Here is a 25823-nt window from a genome sequence, read left to right as displayed (position 1 = left end):
CCCCCTGTTGACAGGCCCCTGCCACGAGCAAAGGCATTGACAGGCTTGTTGCAATCATCCAGGCAGGTCTCATAAGATTTTGTGCAGGAGGTCCCTGGTGATCACAGATGTCCCGGAGAGGCTTTTTTCTAACACCGTGTTACAGGAAACCATTGCTATAGTCCAGTCATATCACAGAAGCCTCATAAAGTAGGGCTGGAAGGGACCTTAGGAAGTCACAGCGATTCCAACTCCTTGCTCGCGGAAGGACAAACCAAGCGTTTCTCTGAACAGCTCTTAAAACTTTCAAAAAAGCCTCCTCAGAGCTGAGATCAGGGTCCTTCCTATGTGACAGACCTATTTCCATGCTCAGCCACCCAGAATCCTCTGGGTGATCCTACTGCTTGGTGACAAAGACACTGCCAGAAGCCCAGGAGAAAAGGTAAAGTATAGACACAGCCACAGACACCAATTAAAAGAGCATTTCCAATAGCACAGTAACATCTTGCTTGTAGAGACCGATGGAGTAATTCTGCAGCTGGTTCCCTCCTTCCTCAGAGGTCTTAAAGAGCAGCACTGAAGACCCAGTCGTCTACTGAGAGTCCTGACAAGATCTTGGGGCTTCATCCCAACCCCCTGCCTGTGTAGGGTGCATTTAAAGCCACTTGTAGGGCTAATGACAGAACACTAGGGGACACAAGAAATTTGGGGCTGCAGTGCCCTGCTGCTACACTCAGCTCTGTATCTCCTTCATCAAATCCAGATTTGGGGATTTCAATACCTTCCCCCATGACAGAAAACTGGCCCAAAGGAGAAGGGCTGCAGCTTTACCTTAACAAGGCACGTGGGAAAGTTTCTGTCAGGGAGAAGTACGTGAGCTGCAGGAGGAGCTACACCACTGACACAGTGTGCGAGGCCCTCTGGAAGGCATTGCTTCCCTGGGATTCTCAGGTTGCAGCTGAGCCCTGCCATGCCTGCTATCATCTGCAGCTGGATTGCACCACTGCAGTGGGCCTTAAGCCTTGTCTCTGTACTTACCACCACTACGCCAAGGCGCTGGAACGTGTACCAAGAAAGCTGTTTGGAAGGTTTGGCTGGTGCATCGTGAGGTTGCAGCTTCCTGAGCAAGGAGGGTTTCTCCCCTGACGCAGGTACAGAACAGTTGGGGGCTCCAATATCTCCACTGGGTTTCTTGGCTTCCAGGTGTAGATACCTGTGGCTGTCAGACTGCAGTCACCTGGGGCCAACCTAACACTTGGGACCACAACTAAGTCAATTAAGATGTGATGTATAACCCTTTCTGCAACCGGTCAGGGGACGGACATACAAGGAATTTGCCTCACGACAAAAGAGGACAAGGCTTTATGTTTCAGTCATTTCACTGTAATTGCCCATGTGCACACTCTTACCTGTCAGTAAAGCAAAATCTAAAACCACAGCAGCTTTACCCTTTCTGAAAGGGAACAAGTTATGAAGACTAGCTTCCACTTAGGGAGGAGCAAGAATGTGTACGTGGGCAGTTATCACCGAGTGACTGATGGGCAGTGAAGCCATGCCCTTTTTGCCTTGTTTGTACATCTATACCCTCCGAGGTGAGCAGATATCGTTCTCCAAAGAGAAAGCGTGCTGTATGAAATCCCTTCCGCAATTCCAAACTCGGTGTTCTGGCTACAACAATTGTAATGAGAAGTCTGACAAACTGTTTGAAACCTTAATCACTTGTGAAACTCATACAAAAAAAGTGAAAGCTTTTCCTTTATAAAAATAGGGAGAAGCTGCAATTAGGGTCGTGACAGTTTCTGCACGGCTTTTGTATCATTTTAGTAACTAAGGCTTTTCACTTGAGGCTCCGGTTTCCGAACAGGCTGAACCTCCACAAAAGAAAACTATTTTGACTCCCGAAGAGGAAAAGCAGGCAGCTCTTCTGGGCACTGCTCTCTGAAGAGTGCAAGAATGACATTTCTTCCTCTTCCCGTACCATCTCCATGAACATAGTAGTCTACCCGGAAAGAAGGATGCATCCAGAAAAGTCAAAGGTGACAGCAGGCCACTGATCAGTCCTTGCTGAAGGACACCACCAGGCTGACCTGTACCGCAGTAGGGAAGGGATTTGCATTGTTCTCATAAAGTCCTCCCTTCACTTTGGCCAGTTCAACCAAGCTGCCAAATTCTGCTCCTTCAGGACGTGATTCCTTTTATATTACTATGATTACATGAAGTCATATGGCTGCCTTCAGTTCTGGGATTCCAGTTACTCTTTAAATACTTGTACAATGCCCTGTATACTCAGTGTGCAAGTCATAAGCTGCAACAACACCGTGCGTACTCTGGTAAGATCCGACTGAAAACCAGCAGATAAGCCAACCTGTTATCAAAGTGTTAGCATGTTCTAGCCTCAAACATCATTCTCTAACAGTGCCACACTTTTGACTGATGGTAAAGAAACTGGCATCTATTCTGGTGCCAGTTCTCAAATAAAAATGGAGTGCCAGTCTCAGTGGCCTTTGACAGCACAACCACAAAAACACAAGAGTCTGGCTTTCCATGAATGTGTAGTACAATCTATCAAATAGCTGCCAAAAGAATTTGCCATCATGCAGCCAGGCCACAGCTCTACACAGCACGTATCTGTGAAGGCTTTGGTTTATTTTACCTGGTTCGCTTAAGTTATGATCTTTTGCTGCATGTCTGTGGGGCCAGGACACTACCTTGTCCTCGGGACTTCCAGCTTCACGTCTCATCTATACATGCCCAAAGAGAGAGCCACAGGAGAGACGAGAGTGAAGCGACAGAATGGCTTGGGGAAAGCAAGACTGCCCACCCAGTCGCTGAGACCGGATGAACTCCAGAGGAAGGAAACTTTTGCTTGGGGTAAACTCTTTTTATTTATGCTGATAAAGATTTGCTACTGCTCCAGGGCCTTGCCTATTTATCGCTATTTTATTTCTCCCGAGTCTACCCCACCAGCTGTGTGCAGTGGCATACTTTGTAAGAGTAATGAGGTCTTCGTAACAGATGATTAATCACAGTGCTGCCTCCGCCATTTAAACTCTGCTGAAAAGTAGGACCAGACTTCTGAGACTCATCAAATGTGTGGATCAGTGGTTTTACTGTACATGCAGCCAACACAGCCCAAAAACTTAAATGAACAAAAAAGCTTAATTGTAAAGTCCCAGAGCTGCCTGGGGAAAGAAAAAGAAACCCCGCCCCTTCTAAAAGAAATCACCAAATAATAAATACATTAAAAATGGGTGACATGCTATTATGAGCCCCTGTTATTACCGCAGATGTATCAGTAACAAAAGAGCAACAGCAGCGTATGTTCTAGGCACCTGAATAAGCTCGCCTCTTTTCAATCCTGCCGAAACATCTTCCTTTGACAAGTAAGCTTCAAATATATTCTTCTTCCTCCCTCTGCCAGCTTTATTCCGATTCTTCCGGTCGCCTGGGGTGGAGACAGCAGCATGGGCCATTCCTACAAACGGATACAAATCCACACATCACCTTTCGAACCCGAGTCCATTTGTGTACTTCAACCGCGGTTATACGGAGCCTTTCTATTCAAGACTAAACTTTTGAGAGCAGCCTGCTGAGGTGACAGGCGCACAACATGCTTCAAGACTAGAGTGACCATATATTACAAACAGTCCTTCACTGCTCCTTTCAGATTTGAGAACACAATACCCCAGGCCACCTTTTAGCAGTGTCAGAGCATGTATTTCAAAGCAGCATGTTTCTGAAGTGCATGTACGCTTTGCCTGAATACCTCTGGGTGTTCCCAGTTGTCTAGGATTTACTCGGCAGTCTGAATTGCTCACTGTTTCTATCTGAGATTCAGAGAGTTGCCTCTTCCTATCCAGGTGCTGGGGAGCTCTGGCTGATTCAGAGTTGTTTCTGGTCCTTATAAAGACTCTCCTTTCCCCACCTGAAATGAAACACAGGTTTGTAATGGAGGACGAGAAAAAAAGGACACTTCCCACATTATTATCCATGGTAGATATGCATATTCAGAGAGTCCGAATACGAGCCACACTTATGGGCCACGTTCTCAACCCCAAAGAAAAGTCATCTCCAGTAGTTCGTTATTCCAGTAGCTCACTTGCAATCCCATGTTGGCTCTTCATGCATCCTCATTCCCCCACTAACTTATTTTAGCATAAACTAAACTCTGGAAACTCGTAGATTAATATTTGGATACACCCCCTCTTCCAAAATCCTGGGAAATTCATTAGCCTCTTGGTTTGTTTGTGTGACTGGTTTCAAAGCCCTCCTCAAACCCCCAGGTAGCAAGGAGATGTAAATCCATTCTGAATTACACGAAGAACAAACATGGTAGTATTAGAAAGAAAAAAAAAAAAAAAAAAAAAAAAAAAAAAAAAAAAAAAATCAACGTGCTTTGGATAATTAATTCTGTTGCTACTAGAGGAAGAACACTGAAACCTTTGTTCACTTGCATATACCGACACTGGGTAAAGAGCTAGCAGGAACCGAGTCCTGTCTGCTTAGAAAAGGCCACAATCTTTTGCAAAGGCTTACCTTACCTTTCTCTGCCCTCAACCTCAGACTTGCCTGCAGCCTGGCAGGCAAGCAGCAGCTTTAAAAGCTTATGCCAGCACTGTTCCCTGGATGGAAGAGGAAATGTGAGGCAATACAGCTGCCCCTTTGGCCTTCCACCTGGATATTGAACATGTCATCGCAGCTTCGCCTTCCAGCCCGTTGGCTGCAGGCCCAGAAGCTAAGCTCGTACCTTCAAGTCTGAAAAATGTATGGCGGCCGACCGACTTTGTTAATGGTCTGTCCGAGGTCCAACGCAATTTTACAGTGTATGGCATCCCTTACAAACTCAGCCCCCTAAATTGTTCTACAGAAATAAATAAACGGCAGAGGGGAAAGATATTAAGAGGTACGGACAAGGGAGAAAAGATGTATGTTTTCAGGGGAGATTCGAAATATGACGGTGAGCTACGGAGACTGCGCTTCTCCAGCGGCAACTGGTGGTAACAACCTCCCACACCCAGAGCGGCCAAGTAGAGAGGAGCAAGGCAACTAAGACGGGAGAGCGAGAAAGAAAGAAGTTGGCTCAAGCAAGCCCATGGAAAGTTTAAATGCAAGAGCAATCATTTTGCATTACATCCAGAAACAAAATGAGGAATCTGTGGTACAGCTTGACGGTGAGGAGAGGAGGACTCTCGTGGTTTCTTCATATCCGACAAGGCACTTTGCATGCACTTCAGCTTGGAGAGAATGGCTTTGAGACACAACCGGAAAGAGAGCTGCAACTGCAATGTAGCCTGACTGAAACCACAGATTGAGGTGTAAGAGAGGCAATTATGTACACGGACGGTGTTATGGGGTGGAGGCTTGCAAACACACAGGAGATTCGAGGGAAAGATACCAAGTTACACACACCTTTATATTGAGCTGCCACCGGGGTAGAGAAAGCGAACTTCAGGATGTCATTTGTTGCAACAAGATTCAAGAGTTACCTTTGTGATACTACAACCATGGGGTTGGAAGGGACCTCAAGGGTCTTCGGGGCCAACCGTGCCCTCCTCGCATGATACTCTTAAATGATCCCTGTCAATGCTCATCTAGCCTCCTTTGAAAACCTCCCCTGCAGGAGACCCCACAGCTTCCCTGGGCAGGCTGCTGCCCTGCCTCAACTGCTCTAACACTAAGGGAGTATTTTCTTGATATTTAATCTAAATCTACTTGGCTGCAATTGAAAGCCATTGTTTCGCGTCCTGCTTTCTGCAGCAAGGGAGAACAGATGTTTTCCCTCTTCTTGATGACAGCTTTTCAGAGGTTTGAAGACGACTGCCTTGTCCCCCCCACTTAAATCGCCTTTTCTCTAAGCTAAACAAGCCTGGCTCTCCCAATTAGATAACTTGCCCCTTAAAGCTAGTCGCTAAGCAGTCAAAATTAATCTTCTCCAAATGCTTTTCTGCTGTTCTTGCCATCTGATAATATTCAGGCTGGGTAACCACAACCCGTCCCAAAAACCAACAGTAATGAAATCGCTCTGTAGATGACTGCCGCTAAATTGACTCTCTCACCACTGACCGAAATAACTAGTAAATTAAAATTGTCCAGGACACAAGGTGCACTGCAGGAGCTGCACGGTATTTGCTCGTATGCCAGACGCCCCCAAACAAGACATGCACCTGGAAGGCAGAATGTAGGGAAAAAAAGATATTTTTTCCGAGTCATGGCTGTGAACTGACTGCATGCAGCAGCTCACTTGCCCACTGTCTGCTCGCTGGCTGCTTCAGGCAAAAGCCACCGTGTTAATCCTTTCACAGCCGCTGATGAGTGTTGGCTACTCGGCCAAAAGTGGCTGCGAGAGGGTTAAAACTCGATTCTGTGCTTGCTGGCCCAGAGAGAAACAGCAGCCATTACAGCACAGCGTCTCCATGCTTCTATTCTGGCAAAGAAAATCACCTTTCCCGCGTCAGATATATACCCCAATTTTGGAGGAATGATTTATGGGGAAAAGGGTGCATATGGTTTATAAGTAAGTATGGTGGTTATTCCCTAGGGATGCATTTAGGTGATTTATAAAACACTTCCAAACTCTTCTACCTGAAGGACAGTCTGTAAATGCAATGCAAAATAGTCATGCTCGTATCTTAAGGCTGGTCTGCACCGGTAACGTTCAACGAAGGAGGAGAAATGTAATTTTCTTCAAGAAACTTAAACAAGTAACTTGATCCCCTCTGGGACTATGAAGAGAGGATGCAACCTTATAAAATTAAAGGGAAGCTTCCTATGCACTGAACTGATCCATGGAAATTGGCTTGTTTGTCTGCCCCACAGTACATGGAAGCTAAATTCTGGTAATTTGGCAGGTGTTTCATCTAGGAGCAAATTGCTCCATTTTAGCTTCCAGTTACTACAGAAGAAAGCAGGCACATGACACTTTTTTTAAAGTGGTATGACTGTTTTCTCTGTCCAGACCCTACGCACACCTACTTGATGTAAAGATTTCTGATCATTCTTTAACCTAGTATTTAAAAAAAGCATGAATGGCTGGAATCACAGAAAATTTGGGTTGGAAGGGACTCAGGAGGTCACATCTAGTCCAACCCCCTGCTCGAAGCAGGACCAGCCCCAACTGAAGCTAGACCAATTCCGATGCTAACTGTAAGGGTTAATTAACTACTGAACCAATTTACTGAAGAAACATGATGGATTGTGTACTGCCTGAATTCTTTTAAAAATCAGGGGCAGGCAATTATTTGGGCCCATGGGCCACGCAAGGAGGAACCGTGGCCCAGCCAGCAGCACCCCATTCCCCCGTCCCTCCCACCTCCCAGCAACAAGCTGCAGCCCGTGCGCCCTGTGCTTCTGCTCCACCACTGCCAACAGTGCACAGCCCCAGGCCCGACCCCGGCCCACCCCGTGCCTGCTCTGGACTTGCCCTGGCCAGAGTGGACCAGCCAGAACCTGCACGCACAGCCCCAAACCCGGCCTGCCCTGCACCTGCTCCAGGCTTGCCGACCCACGCTGAGCAGCAGCAGCAGCCAGGCATGGGGAAAAGTGGACTCTCCCCCGTCACTGCTGCCAGGCCCTTCTTGCTGCAGCCGCCTGGAGCCCGAGCCTGGGCTGCCCTGCGGCTTCTCTACACCACCACACTGCTGCCTCCAGGCTGCCCAGTGTGGCAGCGATGGCAGTGCAGAGGAGCCGGGGAGCAGCCCAGTACCATAGGGCTTGGGCCAGCAGCAGCTGGAAGGAGCCACCACTGCCTGGGCTGCCTAAAAAGGCAGTCCACCTGTGGAGCTGCCCCAGCCCCGCTATGTGCCCAGAGGGTGGCGAGACGTACCACGGGCCAGATGGCACCTGGGCCAGATGGGACCAAGGGATTTGCCACGGACTGGACAACCCCTCCCCCCCGCAAACCAAATCTGGCCCACAGGCCATATTTTGCCCACCCCTGCTTTAAATCAACACCGGATGTCTTTCATGCTCAAACTCAGCCAGAAGTTATGACCCCGATACAAAAATCATCGGTGCCGTTTCTTGCATGTATGATACAGGAAGTCAGGACAGAACCTAGAGGATTCTAATGATCTTTCCTGGTCTTAAAAGATTAATAGTTTTTCTTATCTTGGAAAGTGTCCACAGATGGACTTTACTTCAAAATAAAAGGGTTCTGGATTTAGCATCAATTGACTTCATTTTGTCTTTTACATTCAGTGCAAACAGGAGTTTTCTTCTGAAAAGAATACCCACACATGCAGATTTAACTGAAATCATAAAAATTATTATGAAAATCCGATTTAATCACTTCTCTACAAGTCTGAGTTTAAGCAAAGCCCCACACAGGCTGGCCAGCAAGGTAAGGATGTGCAAAACAGCAGCAATTTCTGATGTTCTTTCTAGCCTGAAGAGTCACAAATGGTGACCTACTGCTGAGATGTAAATACCTATACTCAGATACAGGGAGCAGGGGTGAGGGCAACCATTAATGCACCACACTGTATTACTCAACAGGCTCTTTGGAAGAGTCCTGGACCCAACTCAAACTGCAAGGGCTAAGGTAGGCACAGTAAAATCCCCAGACCCACTGGCATTTACATTCTTCATCCATAACAAACATCCAGGAAAAAGGATGGGGGCCCCGAGTTAAAGATTCACCCCACAGGAAGCATCTCCACCGAGTGCAATGAATGCCATGCCATGTTTGCCCACTCGGACACAACATCACCCATTACATTTCCCACTGCATACTTGCATCCCCCATCCAATCCTGTTGTACTTGCAGACCGGATCACAGCACGAAATCATCCGGATCTAGGTCTCATCTTTCTCAGTCAAAGTCTACCCACTAAATCATTGGGCGTTTTCACCTTTAACTGAACTCTCTGCTTGATTTACATTACAGTGATTTATATTTTAACCCAGTTCTCCCAGTCTGAACAAAACCTGCCGAGCATCACAGCAGTCGCATGGTTCCAGGCGCCACCCCTACAGCGCAACTGTCCCGCCATGCGCTCTCTCAACACTAAATTAGTCCTTTCGGGTTTTAAAACGACGCGATGGCAAAACACTCGAGCAAAACAATGTTCTTGATTGTTCTGATCCAACACAACACTTCCATCTACTACTCAATGATACCGGTCCAGGATTAGGCGTCAACCCTCTCTCCGCTTCAGCTAAAAGGATTTTCACTATTCCCAGTATTAGACCATAATCTAGTTCTTTACTGGGATGATTTCAAACAGCCCCCACCCTCCACAACCAGGACAGGAAGGAAACAAGCTCCACCACTGAAGAGGTACAAAGACACCGAACAATTTATTGTGAGTTAATGAGACGGCTTTGGCACATGGTTACTCAATAGCTGTCCCTACTTCCACACTGCTCCTCTTCATTTCCAACACATTTGGACTGTTTGAACCTAATTGTTTCTAATCCTTCCCAGACTCCCCAACCTTCATCCTTGAATTCAACCCTGACCTTCATCCTTGAATTCAATCCAGCTATATACTCAGCAGAACGGGATGATATTATGTCTGTGAGCTAGGGGGCAGGTCAACTGCCATATCAATGGGAATCCAATATCCAGAACCAAAGCGCAAGAATCAGCCAACCAAATAATTAACGTGAAAACAAGAATAACTCCAGTGCCAAAACCCGGCTTAGTCCCCCAACTCCCTTGTGAACTATGGTATAACTGACACTAAGTGGTATAACTGGTATAACCAACGCCCACATTTGCTCTCAGCCATGCCAGCCAGATGTGACCCAAGGAGATTGAGGTCCTACCAAATGACAGCGCTCTTCCATTAAAATGGAGCCTTGCATGCCAGAGCCCACTTCCACCGGGATGCCTCGCTTCCTGCAAGGTGGGGCTGACCCTCTCGCTCCTGGGAAAATGACCCTGGACCCAAGCGTGGTCATATTCTGCTCTCTCCCTCCCTCTCCAGCAGCTCTCCCTTCCCCAACAAAGCAGCAACACTCATCACAACTCAACACAAAGCCCTGTCTACATTAGAAACCATTACAGCATTGTAACGTCAGCCAGGATGCAATTTTTGTTGACATTTCTCTACAGACAAAAGCCTTCGCGTAAATGCAGTTGCACCAGGCTGTAGTTTCTTTCAATCACCGAAGTGGAATAAGCTAATCTGGCGAAGGTGTTTGGGGGGCTGGTATAAGCATCTACATTAGGAACATTTTGCCTGTATAGTTAAGCTTTCCTATCCCGTAAGTTTGAATTCAGTAGCAATTTAAAAGCCGCTTTCACATTTTCTCAGACACAAAGGAGCCTGTAAACACCTGTGAAAAGGTGACGTCTGTACAGTATGTTACTCGGTTTTTAATTTCCACCCTAACTGTGGAAATTTCCACCCTCATTTCCACTTCCAACACATGCCACATTACATAATGAAGTCGCCAGCTCTCTCAGCACTTCAGCTTTTACTGGAGTATCCGGCATCAAGTTACTAGATCAAGCTGTCCAGGATGAGCAAAAAACAGCAAACTCCAACAAAGTGATCTCAAATGCAAGTTATGGCAATACAAATACTAATTCTAGACAGATCAAAAGTGAGCCTAGCTATTTATGTTTTGCTGAATATTTGGATGATTTAAAAGATTAAACATCCCGCTAAGGGTAACAGCCAAGTACGTTTTTGTTGAAAGAAACTAAAACACACAAAAGACAGCTGTTGGATAAGTGGCCGAGAGGGTAAGAGGTCTGTACCCGCACCAGGAAAGCCAGACTGGTCTGAAAGCACGTCAAGCAGGATTCTGCAAGAGTCAGTCACTCGGCAATAGAGCCATTATTAAAATCACCTGCCACATCCTCAATAAATGCCGCGCTGATTTAAGAGCACGCAGAACGCTTTGATAATGTTTCTGTATCAAGATCGTATCAACATGCCTTACAATACCCTGAAGCAACAGATTGAACACAGCAGCTTAATAATTCAGAAGGCAATGTGGCTGGCGAGAGAAGAAAGCGTCATGTGAATAAAGGAACTCACTATAGATAACTCGCTAGGACAGAAAGACTTCCAGTGTATTAAATTTAGAGAGGTACAGCTTTCACCAAAAGACTCGCTGGAGACAGAGGTAAAATCTCAACCATCCAAGTCATGGTCTTCTAGGAGAGAGAGCGAGCTCCTTATTTGCTATTAGCATAAAACCTCTTCACAAATTAAACATGAGTACAAAAAAATCCCAGACTCACATTTCTACAACATGTTCTTTGCTCCACCAAGACAACTGACAACTTCTTCTCACAGTCCACTCGCTCCAGGCTTTATTAGAGGGCAAAGGAGAATTAAACAGAAACACTATGTAAAAAGCTTCCAAAGCTAAAAAACCGTACGCAGTTACACGCGTGTTGCAAAACCGGTTTAGAAGGGAAGATTTCTGGGAAGGGAACACATTGGAGGGGGAAAATGGAAAAGCAAGGTGGAGTGACAATATTGCAGGGTTTTAAAGAGGAAGGAGGAAGCCGCTGGCAGATGGCATAGTTAAGTCTGAAGTTAATTACAGAGCCGTTCAGAGAGGAACGCAGACCTATGTTTATAAGCGCTGAATCAGCCCAAATCTAAGCACTACGCAAAGGTAACTAAGTACACGATGCATCGAAATGCAGCTGCCGGAACTGGCTCCCGTCCCCACTAATTTCCACTTACTGGCCATTAGGGCTCAGCTGCCACATACATTTGAGCATCATCTACACCTAGAGACCGTGAGAGCTGCGATGCACTTGACACGAAGGACACGTGTGCGGAGCCTGCTCCGACGCACTGGAAATCGGAGCAGGCTCGATTAATCGAGTCTGCTGGAGCATGAAAGTTGACCCGCTCCGGCAGTCTTCTGTGTCACGTGCATCAGCGTTGCCCCACTGAAAAAATGGCAGCGGCACGCTTTGAAATAAAATATATTCGATGAGTTTTAGTTCAAAGCGCCCCACTGACTTTTTCAGCACAGGGATGCACAGCAACACTGATACACGTGATGCATGGGTACTAATTAAAGCGCCCAGCGCTGCATCCCGCAGCACGTGTAAAAGCGCCCAAAGGCACTTTCAATGCGATTTAGGTAACTGGTTGGAGGCAGCTGGGAACTGGTGCATTTGGGAAAAGTCTGGGTAGCTTCCTCCTGCCGAGACAGGACGAAACAGGACCTTGCTTCTCCCGGCCCATGCGGGATGCTGCTCCCCAGTTCATGCTGGCACAACAGACTGGAGAGGAGGATGATACCCAAACCATCAGAGCAACCGACAAGGGCATGGACCCAGCTGACTGCAGAAAGGCACCTGGCGTATCAGCCGGGGTCCCCAAAACACTTCTGACATGAACTTCAACCACAAGACACATAGCCACAGACCAAGTTTAGAACAGAGCATGTCACTCTAACCTAGGCACAAAAACTCATTTGTTGTGTGGATTGAGCCTTAACTGCCAGGAAGACAGTGGAAACAGCTCCATGTTACTGCTGGGGAGAGCGACGAAGATGCTGGGTTTGTCCAGGGCCACGCAGGAAATCTGCAGCAATGTTAGCCCCGCGATTTGGAAACCCCGTGTTGCCTACAAAAGATGCGTTTCCATAAGCCATATGACAATGATCCAGATACCCCTACCGTTCAGGGCAGAGTCACTAGGAAACATCTCCTTGCTGCTTTGTGCAGCTTTCTAAAAACCTCAAGCGCCAAGATTCACTTTTGTCCATGTGCACCATGTGATTGTGAAAACCAAGTCCAGCTCTTCTTCTACTGTGGGACACAGTCTTAAATGAAATAGTTCCCTGACTCACGCCCACAACATCACGCTTGTCCTTGGGGAGTCTTTTCACACCCTCGACTTGGGTGGGTTTTCGGCTGTAGTAACTCATGGACGACAAAAAGACAATTGATGTTAGAGTAACTGTACAGCTGCAAGAGCCAAAGATACCATTCCAGAATGAAGCTCCGGTGACGAAACCCACTTAGTAGCAATAAGCTAAAAGTTTATCCAAATAGTGACCACGCTCCAGCTGAGTGCAGCACTGTATTTGCACTGGGAAGGAGGAGATACAGCTCTTCTGATTGTCAGGACTCTCTGTGAACTTGCTCCACCCTGCTTCTGACCGCCGAACCACCTACTCCGCCTGATGACTCCCCTCCTTCAGGCCTGGACTCCTGACTCCAGATGTGGGTCACTCTGCTTCCGCTGCCCCATATTCCCTGCCCTCCCGCCCCCTCTGAGTCATCTCAAAACGTCCTTTTCCTCTTGAAGCTGAAAGGCAGATTTCATTGTACAAAAGGGGCAATTGAGAAGAATAACATATTGTATGAAGTTCTCCTTGTGCTTCCCTTCTGATAGTTTTGGAGGAAGCGAGCAGTGGGAAGAGCCGGGGTCCCAAGGAGGAGACAATCAGTAAGGGAGCATACAGGAGGGCTAGAGTCGTTAGTACAATAAGACAAGACTGCACAATTAGCTTGTATTCTGAATCTGACCCAGAATTACACCCCTCACTGCAGAACTGTGCCCCAAAATCAGGCCATCTAGTCTTTCAGGTTGTGGAAAGAAGTCTCAAAAATATCAGCTCAATGTGAGCCAAAGCGCTGCCTGCCTGAGTCTGCAGGGAGCCTGAAACAGCAGCTCTGAAAGGCACGGGCTCCCATGTGCATCTCACATGCACTCCAAGGAACAGCGGCTGTATGATTCATAGATTTCATAGACATTAGGGCTAGAAGGGACCTCAGAAGATCATCGAGTTCAGCCCAATTATTCAGCGTTGTCCAAGAATGCCACAGGCTTGGCAAATATGCCAGGGAATTCCCTGTTTTGCTACAATTAGGCATCCAATATCTTGTCTGCCTCCTGTCTTTCAACCTGCTCTCACTGAACCTGGCTTCAATTACTTGTGGCTCCCAGTAATTTGGATTACAGCACCATCTTGGATTAAAGTACGTCCCGTGGAACAGGGCAGCAAGGGACCAGGGCCGTGGGAGCAGGAGACCAGCTTCTGCCCAGGGAGCAGGGGACACAGAAGGGCAGGCTGCCAAGCCAGGCACCTTCAAAACAGCATAGCAATCCAGGCCAGAAGAGAAAGGGAGATGTAGGTGACTTCAGCAGTTAATTTCCACCCTTGCCTTGGTACTCCTGGAAGACAGATTTTTCATAGATAACAAGGCCAAAAATTAGTATTTCGACCATCTAATTTGACCTCTGTATAACACAAGCTACAGAATGCCCTTAAATTCATTCCTGCTTGTATTCTCTCTCTTCGGAACAGAGTCCAATCTTGACTTTCCAGTGGCGGACAACCCATCACAACCCTTGCTAAGCTGTTTCAATGGTTAACTGGCCCTTGCTTTTTAAAAATGGGGCTTTCGCGTATGTCTAATTTTATCTGGCCTCAAGTTTCATAGATTTCATAGACGTTAGGGCTGGAAGGGACCTCGGAAGATCATCAAGTCCAGCCCGATTAGTGTTTAATATCTGGTTTTCAAGTTGGTACTAACTGGGCATCATCAAGTCACCTTTAACCTGCTCTTTGATAAACTAAACGGACTGAGCTCCTTGCACCTTTCATTATAAAACAAGCTTAATGATGCTTGGGTTTTGTTCTGAACTCCATTTATCAAAGCCCCAAGTTCCAGCCCTACTCACACCGGTGACAAATATACAGGTAATACGATGTCCCTACTCCATCTTGCAAATCCCCTTTCTATATCACAGTAGCTGCTTCAGCAATTGCCAGCCCATATTCAACTGGCACGCACCTGACTTTCCTTTTTGGAGTCACAGATGCCCAGAATACACGTCCCTACCTACCTGAGCTAAACGGCAAAGACATCACGGTAGCAGATATTTGGGGAGTGGAACTGAGGAACCAGGAGTAAGCCACCTGGGTGGGGAAAAAAAGCCACACATTTTATATCACCAAGTATTTTCAGTGATGAGCCATGGCCGGGAGCATGTGTGCGGGACCAATGAAAAACTCAGCAAAGTGCCTGTGTGGCAATAACATAGATGAATGCTGCCGTGGAGGTCGGGACAGTCACTACAGGATTTCCCACTGCACCCGAGGATAAAAGCCTCTGGTGGTGATGGAGGAAGAGTTATAAGATCTCATATAACATCCCTTGTAAATAAAGAGGATGCATCGCATATTAACACTGACACCACAGCTGATGTCAGGCAAAAATATTATTCTTGCACAAGACACAGGAATGAAGGATTTTTCTGTCAAAGAGAAGCATAAAAGTTTATGCTTGCAATGACATTTCTAACCCATTAGAGAGAAGAAACCACTCTCTCATGTGTCTCAAACGAGGCCAGGGTAAATCCAGGTCTTCCCAATCCTGGATCTTATTACTCTAATTAACGTCACTGCGGAAAACTCAGTTGGGCCCAGAGAAGATTATTTACGGTTCGAAGATTCCCACCGCAGCCGGCGCTCTCCATTTTACCGAGAGGATTCTGCACCGTAGCTCCGTTTGGGCTCGTGAGTTTACTGTGGCCAGGTAAGGAGATAATGCCATTCTTAGGAGCGGGTATTCACCACAGCACGGGTGGGATAAGACCAGCGGTATCTGAGATCTGCTTTATGAGAAAGCCCTGAAAGAAGAGCAGAACGTGTGGCGAGCAGTGTGAAAGCTAATGCAATGTAGGGAAGGTGAAAAACGACGGAAATATCCCCCTGCATTGGGACTGGGATCTCGACACCTGCGAGTCCAGTAGTTACCTAGGAAAGCACTGGGAGTTCCCAGCCCCCCTCCCACACCTCCTAACCTGCGAGTGCAGCCTCTAACTGGCTTTCTGGATGGAAAATGCCAATGCCAAACCATCCTCCAAAAGTCTTAACCATTCTTTTATTGCCATGGTGCCACCACTTTCATCGAGCATCTCCAGCAAGCCATGCTGGTAGGCAACCTGGGAAGTCTTCCAGGCAGGGCAAATAAATGCCCTGTCTCAAGCAGTCAGAGGCAGACAGAAGACCAGAGGCAGGAGTTGCACAAAGGGCTGGTTTACACTGGAAAATATTACTCAAGTTCAAAACGAGGAATCAAGTGAGCTGGCACTATGCTGACCATGATTTGGCCATTTCTTACTGAATCAGGGTCAATGCAGCCCACGCTACTTCAGCTTCTCGACTGTTTCAGGCAGATTTTTTTTTTTGAGGCGACCAGTCCAAAGAAGCTGGACTGGCGCTTACCAAGGTAAGCTCTTTTCTCCTTCAAGACATTGTCTCTGCCAAGCCAGCCCCACAAAAGCATTTGAAAGAAGTGACCTGCTGGAGGGACACAAGAGTCTCAGTTTGCCCTTCCATCCCCGAAGGCGTACAAGCTCGCATCAGCCCCTCCAGTGGTTTTCAACCTGTGGTCTGCGGACCGCTATCCCTAAGGGGTCCGCAAAAGATGGCCACGATCAATCAAAAGTATGTGAATACCCACACTTACAATTCGAAGGGGTCCGAACCTCCATTCAAAATTTCCATAGGGACCCGCAAATGGAAATAAGGTTGAAAACCACTGCTGTAACTCCAGGCCTCCTTCAGCCCCCCGGAAGCATGGAGAAGTACAGAGAACCTGCGGCAGCAAGTTGGGTAGATGTACCCGTGCCTCCATCAGCTGTGCTTTCCCACATGCCCACCACGTCCTTCTGCCACAGCAGATGGGATGGGAGCCCAGAAGCCGGGTGGGCTGCGCACACTCTGGTAGCTTCCCTGGGGCAGCTGCTGTGTGCAAAAGCCCACCCACGGTGACACAACCAGAGAGAAAGGAGGTCTCTAGGTGGGGGGGAGCAAGAGGGAGATTTGCTTTCATAGCAAAGGGGCCATCGAGGAAGAAGAAACCTAGATGCATGGAGGGGAAAGAGAGAGAGAGAACCCTGACCTAACCCCCTAGAAAGTCCCCAGAGAGGCAAGGAAACTGAGGCAGGGAAACACATTCAGAAGTTTCACTGTTCTGCCTACATCTAGCCACTGCTTGCGCTACTTAAAGGGTGATTATTGGTGCCGTCAGCGAGTAGGACTGCAAACCCACAGTGCCCGCAAGCCTAGAGCTCTGGGAAAGGCTGAGCGTAGTGCTGCTGGGCAGCCTGGATCACCAGCACTGGCTCTGGAGGCCCAAGAAGCTGAACCAGGAAGTCCCATTTCCATGACACAGTAGCCAGAGAGCGTGTGCCCAGGAAACATGGCAGAGCCAAAGTGGCAGCTTCCCGAGACAGAGGGAAGCTGGGAAGCACCTGGCTCCAGCATGGTGGGATCTGAACACAAGAGCCTGGCTGGTGTCCAGCTAGAAGAAGGGTACCAGAGCTGGGATGGAAGCAATCTTCAGTGGTAAAACCGGCACCAGGTGCTAGGAAATGTAAAAAGATGCCTCTAATGCTTTGAGAACTTTTGTGAAAACACCCATTAGCCTTTAATACAGGAACCTTCCTCTTAGTCTGTCCCACTGCGGTAACTCCCAGCTAGCCCAGGTCCTGTCTCCAACTGCAGCATCACCAAAAGCCTCAAGGGAAAGGGCAAGCTCTAGCTTGAACCTGCCCATACAATTAACTTATGCTCCAAACCGTGATGGCTTCCCTCTTAAAGTTTCCCATTTCTCCACTAATCTTATCTCCTGCCACTACAGATGTCCTCATTATCCAGCTCCAATCCCAGATGAAAGCCTGCAAAGGTCTGAGCCTTAGAGTACGTCCAGACGAGCACGCAAGTGCAGTATGCGGCACCGCAGATGGTGCGGCACCACATCCTGCACGTGCAGGTGTTCCCTGCACTGCTAATTTGCAGCACGAGCGGTTTTCTGACACCGGGAGATCCTGGTGTCAAAAAAACCCTCAGCAGAAAAACTGGTGCAGTGCACATGGTGACAGTGTGCACTATCTAAAACCAGAGCCAGGCTGGCCAGAGCCACACTCCAGCTGCCGGCCAGGATCCCTGCTGCCAAATCGCCACTGCTAGAGCCCCAGGAGGCCCCTAGGATCCCAGGTACAGCTGCTGGGGCCAACCCAAGTGCTGGCCTCAGCTTCCCCTACCCCACCAAGGGCACCATGCCATGTGCCAGAGCACACATCCACAGGCATTCCCCAGGGACAAACAGCAATGGCACACAGGGAAACGTGTGCCTGCACGTCTGGATCCAGCCTCGGTGTCTCATTCCCAGGCTGATTATGAGAATCACATCACTAGACACTTGTTTAGCAGACTATGAAAATGGCTTCATCAAATGTCAACTCAGACTTGTAGTAAGGGACCTTTAATACTAATCAACCTTGAGCCATTTTGTGTCTTTGCTGTTCTACCTTAACTATATTCTAGCCAAAGGACTCTATAAAGTTTGCTACGAAAGCCTACAATCAACCAGGTATAATTTACAGCCAAAACCTCCAGGTCCATTGTAACCTCTGACATACTCACAGCTCCTTCAATTTTAAGGTCATTGCCAATTTTTAAGTGGGTAAGTTTGTGCTGGGGATCAGTTAACAAAAGAACATATGAAGCAGGCACAAAGGAAGAGAGGTGCTTGTTTGAGACCAGCTCATAAAACCTGAACTGAATTAATATGCAAGGGGAAACGTCATGGTCTGAAAGTAGATATATTTCACCATTGTCACAGAAGCAGTCCCATGGACCACAGTGCCAGGAACGCCGATTCAAACCACCCGGGCACACAAACAAACAGGCCTTACCATCAGCAGTATGAAAAAAAAAAAGGATAAAGGAGAGACTATTAATTGGTTACTGTAAGCTCTTAATTCTGGTAGCTAGAAAGGCCTGAGTAGCAAATAATCTTCATTTTTATAGAACAAGGTTTCCAGGACATACAGGAGCAATGAGAAGGAGCTTCCCCACAGTGGATCTTTTTCAGGAGTCATCTCCACTCGGCATTCATCAGAGTATTACCATGCCCAGCTCAGCTATGTCCCCTTATTGGGACAACACTCTTCCCCAAGATCAAGCCATGGACAATAGTGTCATTAGCCTGGCAAGTCTTTCCCAGCTAGAGAAGCCACGTGCCATGCGAGAGGTCACTGACTGTCACGGCCAGAACCCAATTCCCAGAGGTTTTGAGAACCCCAGCTCCTACAGATGTTGCAGATGCTCACCGCTTATGACATATCCTGCTCCTTCTCTTTAGGTGCCTAAGTCTGTATTTAAAAACCTAATTAAAAGCCTCAGAAAAGGATTGAAGATTTTGTCCTATGGTTTTAATGGCTAGACTTTCAACCAAAAGATGCCCAGGCATCACACTTATAAAAGGCAAAATAATAAAATATGTACAATATATATAGAATATCAAATGCTGTATTTTCTCATACACAATGTATCCCCAAATAAGATGCATACATTCATTTTGAAAGGCTGAACAAAATAAAAAATATCTGTCCTTGAGAGCCTCTGCCAGGGGAGGCGAGCAAGGCAAGAGTAGTGTCCACGGCCAGGAGACAGGGAGCCCAGCCTGCAGTATGCACAACTTCACTCCCTCTCTCCCGAGGGCAGAACCCGCTATTACTGTATTTCCTCACTTGTAATATGCACTCTAATGTGCATCAGCTGAATTTTGGAGAGCAGAGGTGTGCCATATGCAAGATAATACGGTACTTGGACATCGCCCACCCCCATCTCCCCACCATCCTTCAGATACAACTATTAATTTTAAACCCCGTTCAGACATATACAGATTAGCAGCAAGTTTTGCTGACTCTTGAATTTCCACGTGAGATGGGAGGCAAAGACTACGTAAGATTAAACATTGTCCTGCAGCATCAAAATCCCAGATACATTATACTAAGCTCATGAAAAACAGAAGGGAAACAACAATACCTAAACCAATGCGGCCTCATTGCGCAAGCTGAGAGATCTATTGCAACTTACTTCATGGCTTAGAAAACAAATTTATGGGAAGGAGACAAGTGTAAAAGCCTAAGGTGTTGCTTTAAAAACCTCTCCTTTGCTAGTGATGCATTTTGTTTTGGTTCTTGTTAGGATAAGGCCCCTCTGGGAAGCAGAGAAATAGTAAAAAAGTCACAAGACAATGTTATTGCTCTGAGTTATGGGGTAGATCCTGATGTCATCTCTCAGCCAAGCTCAATGCATCATCATGACTCAGTGATGGACCTGGAAAACAGCCCTTGTGCTCATCTCAGCCCAGGAGACAGCAGGAGGACTCCAGCAGGGTCTCCGGGAGGCAAGGCCTGGCCTGGCCAGGGAACACCAACCAAGCCCTCCCGTGGGGGCAGATGCTTCTTCCAACTTTGCTTGCACAGAGGTGTCTGCTGCTGCGCTCCTCTCCATTTCTGCTTAAACCCTCAAGTGGGGAGAGGCCAATTCCAGAGAGCAGTTCCTGTTTTTATGAGGGGCTTCAGATCAGAAAGAGCCCTTGGCTAACTAAACAAACAGACCGTATAGGAGAGAAAGGCTGGCATGTCGAGGAACCTCTGCCATTACAGTGGCGCTCAAAAACAATGGGATCTTAACATCCTGTTTGTCTTGAAGAGCGAGAATAGTTGCGACTATTGTGCAAACTTTAAAAATAGGTCTGTTTAGAAGCCTCGGCTCTGGAGCAAAAGCCAGCACGTCTCTGAGAAGCCCCACAGAAAGTCTTCATGCTTAAGTCCCTTACATTAGAGAAAGTATCAGGTGTTTTGCAGCAAGGATAAACGAACATCTTACCCGTTTAACAGTAAATATGTGGTACGCGCCACCTATTTTGACAATGCAAGCCCTTTAAGCGTGGCCTGCCTCAGCTTCATGCAGAACACAGACATTACATCTGTAATGAGGCAATACAATGAAGCCTATTTAACAGCTGTTGGGTGCATGGATTATTTCACACTGCACAATGAAGCTCCTGAATTAAACAGCCAGAATTGTTTTTCCAAAAGCTGCTGCTTCACTGAAAAGTAAAATGCAGCAGAAAGCCGGGCTATTAGAAGAGACCGGCGCAACGCAGTCAAAAGTGCGTTCTGTAACTCATACCAAAGATTTCCTAAAACCAATGGATCCCTGCTTTGCAAGCGTTCGTTAGAGAATTACAGGCGTAGGTGTAAAATGTACACGGTCACTAATCAACCTTATAACTCGTGGACATTTACCATCCTAAGCATAAGATCCACTAGTCCACTGTCAACATCATGGCAGCGAATGTCAATGAGTATATCAGTCATCCTTGTTGAGTGAAGGAGCAAAGTTGTTCTGCAAAACTGCGGTGTTTGAACATTCAGTAGGTTTTCAATATGCCGGCTTTGAAAGCATCGCATCTATCTGAACAAACTAAAGGAGAGGGGTCAATTTCTCACTTAGGACGGCGACATTTATTTTCAGTGGCAGTGGAGAATCCATTAGCACCGATTATCAAAGTGGTCTACTGTAAATATTGTACATGGGGAAATCCTAACCTGTTATCCTAAAAACCACCTGACATGGATCAAACTGCCAAGCGACTGCTTTTAGCACCGAACACAAGAGGTAGATTTTTTTCCCTCCGGTCCTTCCATATATAATGTTTAAAACATCCATCCACTGACATGCTGCTGAGGCCGGTCCTATTCTTGGTAATGTCAATGGCAAACCTCCAATTAGTTTCAAGGACAGGCTCACTAACCATAACTCACTCCCGTGACTAATGAACGTGCCACCTTCAGTTCCATTATAATTTGCGTTAATGAATGCACTGTTCAAACTGTTGATATTTTAAACTAGTCAACAACTCACCTGGAATTTGTCCAGAAGGCAAATGAATGGTTTTCCTAGCATTTGCTTCAGGCAAATCCACATTAAACTGCTCAGCTGATGAGTGTCCATCTGCTCTGTCCATGTTGACAGTACACTTGTTTCTTTTCTTATGTTTTTTCTTCCATGTCTCCTCCTCTTCCTTCTCTTCAGACCCAGATGACTTCTGCAGGGCAGTGCCTTGTCTTAGACTGCTCGACATACCTCTCCCACCCAAGGCATCGTTCACATTTAAAGAGTCAATAGCTCCTCCATGCTGTTTTAGAGAAGAGGCTTCCTCCAGCTCAAGGTCTCCTTCATGGGCAACGCTGGGATCTTTTTTGTGAGGTCGTCTGTTAGCCAAAGTTTGAGTTTTATCTTCATTCAGTCCCCCAGGCACAAGCTGTTCCAACTGCGATGTTCTGACTGGCGAGGAGCTAGGCACGTTCAGCCCATTTCTTGCAAGACCCTCTTTCATCTGGACTCTCTTCAGGGACAGCTCAACATCGGAACTGGAGTCATTGAGGCCACTCTCCTCGAGCTGCATCTTCTGGGCAATGTGGTTTAAATAGGATCGGAATCGCCCGCTGTGGTGTTTCTGTACCAGCCTGGCATAAGCATTCTTCTGAGGGACAGCAAGCTTGCTTAATCCATCTTTGGCACCCTGGGTGGAAGCACTTCGGACATATCCCAGCTGATCCATAGTCCAGTAACAGGCCCAGACTTCAGTGTGGTAAATAGACACAGGGAAAAAAGGGGTTATTCTCTCAAAGCAAAGGATCAAAGAATTGATTATATTAACAACGGTGTGAAAAGCTTTACTAAACGAGAACTGATTTCTCTTTAAAACACTCCAAGGTGGTGGTGGATCAGAAGCTACCCTGATTTAAGGCATCAGCTGTAATCCAAGAACAATCGTGATTTGCAGTCCACACCGGACCATAATCTGTCCAGACCAGGATTTGGACCATATGCATACACTGAAATTAAGAACAATTTCTTTAATCCTCTCTTCCTTGCCAATGGCAAATCTCAGCAAATTAAACCACCAACTGCTGGACTTTATTACATGCATCACACCAGATGTTATCAGGAAAACAGTGTGACCACAGCCAACCCTGAGGCTCCAAAAATAACTGCCTCCTTACTGAATTGGTGAAGTGTTTCGACAGCAAGCATGCGTCTCTTGTCATTGTTTCATGCAAGCAAAGCAGTTTCTTACTTCTATGGTGATTTCATGGGGCTTTGTTTCAAAATCTAAGCCCAACTGCCTCACTTTGTCTTTCTGTAGAAACTGATATACTCTACAGCAGACAATATGTACTGTGTGTTCATGACTTCATGAACATAACTGACCATCTTTCAAAGGCTCATCAATTTTGGGGGGTTATGAGGTAGGAAAGATTGTTATTTCCACCTCTGGACAACGCTGCTATATCTGCTTTGGTGGCATTAGTGAAGTGCATGAGGATCAGGTACGCTTCTTCCCAAATTCAGCTGCGAGGCTGTTGAGCAACAGAAATGAAACACGGTCGAGTAAGTGTCACTAAGCTGTTACTCAGGAAAGATATAGGCAGGGGGAAGCCGAACCATCTTGTGTGCGACCTCACTGGAGTCATTCATTGTGTTGAGGTGTGACCTTCAGAGCCTAGCTTGGGCCTCTGCCATGCACCAAAGCTGGTACGCACAGGAATCTGCTGAAGGCAAGGCCATGAGATATGAACTCTCCTCCTCCACCGCTGCCCCTTCCAGCTGTTTTCCTAGTATAGGAGACTATCTAGAGCAGGACTTTCTAAGTCTACTGCTTCCACTGCAATGAAATTTAGGATCTACTTTATATTCTGAATTTTCCTCCTCAGCTGCCCTCCCTCTCCTATGCTGTCAGAGTTTCAAAGAGGATGAGCACATCTGCCTTTTCCTCCTCCTCTGCTTGCCCACGCCATCTAGAACCAAGACCTCTAGAGACTAAGACTTGTGGAGCTCCGTTCCTCCTCCACGGGCCTAGTGTTGCCCTTCTGGAGTGACACCACATGTTGCAACTTAATTTAATCCAATAACTCCCCAAGAATTGAAAGAGCCTCCACAAGGCACAGAGAGTTTATTATAAAATCCCTTAAACTCCTGGTGTGGTTTGCATTTCTTTTCCAAACATCTTCCATTTGCCCTGGCAATGGGTAGACCTGCCAAACTGATTTCCTCCCACCATTATTACAGGAACCCTCAAAACAGCAAGTCTACACTAGACTTCTCTTCCCCTCAAGTTATTCAATTTGCCAATTTACATCAAGGGAGCTAACACATTTCTAGAAGCCAGTGTGGACATTCTCCACAGATTTATTCCTGGAAACAAAGGCTTGTAGTTTATCCTTAAGAAGGGAATTGTGAACAAAACAGAAAGTATCATTACGCCCCTTTATAAATCCATAATTTGTCCACATCTTGAAAACTGTGCCCAGTTTGGGTCCCCACACCTCCAAAAGGATATATCAGAACTAGAGAGGGTCCAAAGAAGAGCAGCAAGGATGATCAGTCCCATCCTAGGGCGTCTATAGGAAAAGAGACCAAAGAGGCCAGGCCAGACCCATTCAGTTTAGAAGAGAGATGCTTGAGGGGGGGGACATGAGAAGGGTTTACAAAATACTAAACGGTGAAGAGAAAGTCAACAGGGATTTATCGTTTACTGTTTCTTTCAATACAAGAACTAGGGGGGTCACAAAATGAAACTACTAGGTGGTAAGTTTAAAACTAACAAAAGGCAGTTCTTTTTCATACCGCATGCCCTTGAATTGTGCAACTCGTTGCCACCAGATGTGGTGAAAGCTGACAGCTTAGGTGGATTCACAACGGGATTGGACACATTCTTGCAGGAAAGGGGCATCGGTAGCTACTGAACGTGGACATTAAGGGAACGGCCTCCGAATGAGACCTCCCCCATGACCAGTGGCTCCCAAACTGTAGTACGGGTGCCACCAGTGGTACGTGGACAACCTGCCAGTGGTACGCATTAACAGACTTATTACAATTACTTTATATGACAAAAATCTGTTGGTGGTACTTAAAGCTGAACTGAAATATTTGCTGGTGGTTCTTAAAGGTTGTATCCTTTTAAATGGGTGGTGCGCGATCTGCCAGAGGTGGGGAAGCGCTGTCCTAGACCTCAAACGCTGTAAGCTGCAAGGGGGGGGGGGAAGAGCAGCAGTGGAAAAACCCAGCTCATTCTCCCCTTCAGCATCTGCTCTCCTTCTGCGGGCACATCTGCACACGCATTAACGCACTTTTACTTATGCGCATTAAATTTAATCCCTCCAAAATGAGGTACTAAATAAACGCACATTCGGCTGCACTGATGCACAATAGCGCAACCACGTGCTTTTTTTAAGTGACGCTTAAAAGTAAACCTTTTCTACTGAGCGTTAGCACAGCTCTTTACGCACCGCTTTCACGTGCGGTAGAAAAAGCTGCCGTGCGTTAAAGCACGTGTGTAGACGCATCCTGTGACTCACGTACGTGCGTGTGTTGTGTGATGGGGCATGGGGGGAAAACTTGACACCTCCCTTAATGAGGAAGGCGACTGGGGACACAACCGCAGATTCAAGGGGCCACCGAATGGGAAGACGGGATGGGATTGCAGGTGAAGGGCTAATAAGAAGTGTCCCAAGGGGGGCCTGCAGCACAGCGGGCCGGCCAAGGGGCCGGGGGACACCCGCGCGCGACGCCGGCCCGGTGCTGCCCGAGGGCCGATACCCACAAGGAAACTTTTTTTTGTTTAAGAATAAAATATAACTCTCTCGCTACCTCTGTATCGATAGTGAGATGTCTCTACACAGACACAGCTAGCCAGAGATACCTACCCAGGGACAGACGTGGATGGAGGGGTATTTAGTGGCAGACACACACCGCTCTCTCTCATTGGTGCTTCCATCGCACCGCTTCCCGGGAACCGCCCTAACCGCGGGAACGCCCCGGACGAGGAGGCCTCCAGGGGAGCAGCCACCGGGTCATGGGACTGACACGGGCCCGGGACCGACCCGCCCGCCCGCCCGCCCGCTCCAGTGCCGAGGACTTGGGGCCAATGTGAACGAGAACAGGGCCGGGAGCGGAGCCCGAGGCCCACAACACGAGGGACGCGGAGCAGAGAGCCCGAGGCCCGGCGCGGCCCCCCGCACTTACCGGCCGTCCCC

The 25823-nt window shown here is 47.3% G+C and overlaps 1 protein-coding gene across 3 annotated transcripts in view; it reads right to left on the bottom strand.

Annotated features, from left to right (window-relative positions):
- DIS3L2 (DIS3 like 3'-5' exoribonuclease 2) overlaps window positions 1-25536 on the bottom strand; it is a 236453-nt gene extending 210917 nt beyond the window's left edge. Inside the window, exons 1-4 of one of the 3 annotated variants that reach the window (XM_006022439.2) lie at window positions 25494-25535; window positions 21646-22365; window positions 3746-3904; window positions 3312-3454 (exon numbers count right to left, since the gene is read on the bottom strand). In XM_006022439.2, coding sequence (XP_006022501.1) covers window positions 3312-3454; window positions 3746-3904; window positions 21646-22345 — 1002 coding nt within the window. In that variant the 5' untranslated portion in view covers window positions 22346-22365; window positions 25494-25535. Of the gene's footprint in view, window positions 1-3311; window positions 3455-3745; window positions 3905-21645; window positions 22366-25493 lie in introns of those variants that run through there. The other 2 variants (XM_025202717.1, XM_014519372.2) reach the window with 2 other exon arrangements.
- Window positions 25537-25823: the final 287 nt, after the last annotated feature.

This window comes from Alligator sinensis, unplaced genomic scaffold, assembly GCF_000455745.1.
Source record: "Alligator sinensis unplaced genomic scaffold, ASM45574v1 scaffold301_1, whole genome shotgun sequence".
NCBI classification, from domain to species: Eukaryota; Metazoa; Chordata; order Crocodylia; family Alligatoridae; genus Alligator; species Alligator sinensis.
Note: the sequence above shows the minus strand (reverse complement) of the source record. Positions and strands in the feature narration are given on the sequence as shown.